Genomic DNA, 1,377 nt, shown 5'->3' on the forward strand with positions numbered 1-1,377 from the left:
GTGTGTGTGTGTGTGTGTGTGTGTGTGTGTGTGTGTGTGTGTGTGTGTGTGCCGTGCATTCTTTCATATTTCGATTCTTACATACAGACATACGTTCTTTGCTACCTATTCTGCCCTTTCTTCTCTCACAATCTCCCAAAATTACCACTGTAAAGTTATACAAACAATCACCCTCTATATCCAATGTCCCTTTCCCGTGCTCAGGTTTGCCCTGTCATTCTCTTCCTGTTCGGCACATTCGGCAACGTCTTAATCCTGCTGATGTTGCGCCGTCTTCGTCTCGGCCGTACCTCCATGCACATCTACCTCAGAGCCCTGGCTATCTCCGATCTGTGCGTGCTGTACACTGGACTCCTACGCTGGTGGATATACTGGACCTTCGACCTTGACCTCCGGAAGCAGCACACCTCCCTGTGCAAGGCCCACGTCTGGCTGGTCTACGTCTCTCTCTCGGTCTCAGCCTGGCTTCTGGTGGTCATGACTTTGGAGCGTACTTGCTCGGCCTGTCTCCCTCACAGAGTGAACACCTTCTGCACGAAGCGACGGGCATGCATGCTCATCGGATTTATCGTTGTGTTTCATTGCTGTATACAGTCGCACTTTCTCTTCGGGTTGACAGTTCACAATACGAATGGAACGTTTGTGTGCGATGCCATTTCAGACGAGTACCGATACTTTGTCCACGAAATCTGGCCGCTTGTTGACTTGTGTGTTCTATCGTTGCTCCCTTTCGTCTGTCTCATTATCGGGAACGCGATTATCGTCTGGAAAACGTTTTTATCCCTCAAAACCGCAGCTGAACTCAACCTCACTTCGGGGACAAACGCCATGATGCGCAGACGACATGCTTCATCGATGACCGCGATCCTTCTCGGCCTCAGCGCCATCTTTTTACTGACTACGTCACCAACTTGCGTGTACAACATGTGGGAACGGGGTGGCTCAGCCCTGGAAGTTGGCAGCACTGCCCAAGGTAAAGCGAGGCTGGAACTCGCCTGGGCTGTGGTCAACATCATCATGTACTGTAACAACACCTTCAACTTCTACCTCTACTGTTTGACGGGTCGGAAATTCAGGCACGAGATGCAGAGACAGTTTTCCCGCCATCGTACCGAGTCGCACTCCAACGTACTCTCCGCGCCGTCAGCCGCGCAGCTGCACAAATTTGTCATGAGTGACGTCAAGAAAAACGGTGTTGTTCAGGAAAACGGGCAAGTTTCCGTGTTTTCGCCTGGACGCCTCTCAGTGCGGGCTCGGCCCAGCAATGCTTTTTTGTAGAGTCCCTTCTGCTACAGGCTGCAGCGTGGCTGGGATTTGGTTACAAATTAATTATTTGTAAGACTTTCACCGTAGACTCATTTATATGGATCTCGGTGA

At 50.8% G+C, this 1,377-nt stretch overlaps 1 protein-coding gene across 1 annotated transcript in view; it reads left to right on the top strand.

The window, feature by feature from the left end:
• The window catches only part of LOC101849034 (CX3C chemokine receptor 1-like), a 215,233-nt gene extending 213,862 nt beyond the window's left edge, over nucleotides 1–1,371 (top strand). Inside the window, exon 4 of the mRNA XM_005092355.3 lies at nucleotides 205–1,371. Within this exon, the coding sequence (XP_005092412.1) occupies nucleotides 205–1,278 (1,074 nt within the window). The 3' untranslated portion in view covers nucleotides 1,279–1,371. The remainder of the gene's footprint in view (nucleotides 1–204) is intronic.
• The last annotated feature ends 6 nt before the right edge of the window (nucleotides 1,372–1,377 follow it).

Source organism: Aplysia californica, unplaced genomic scaffold (genome assembly GCF_000002075.1).
Source record: "Aplysia californica isolate F4 #8 unplaced genomic scaffold, AplCal3.0 scaffold00045, whole genome shotgun sequence".
NCBI lineage: Eukaryota > Metazoa > Mollusca > Gastropoda > Aplysiida > Aplysiidae > Aplysia > Aplysia californica.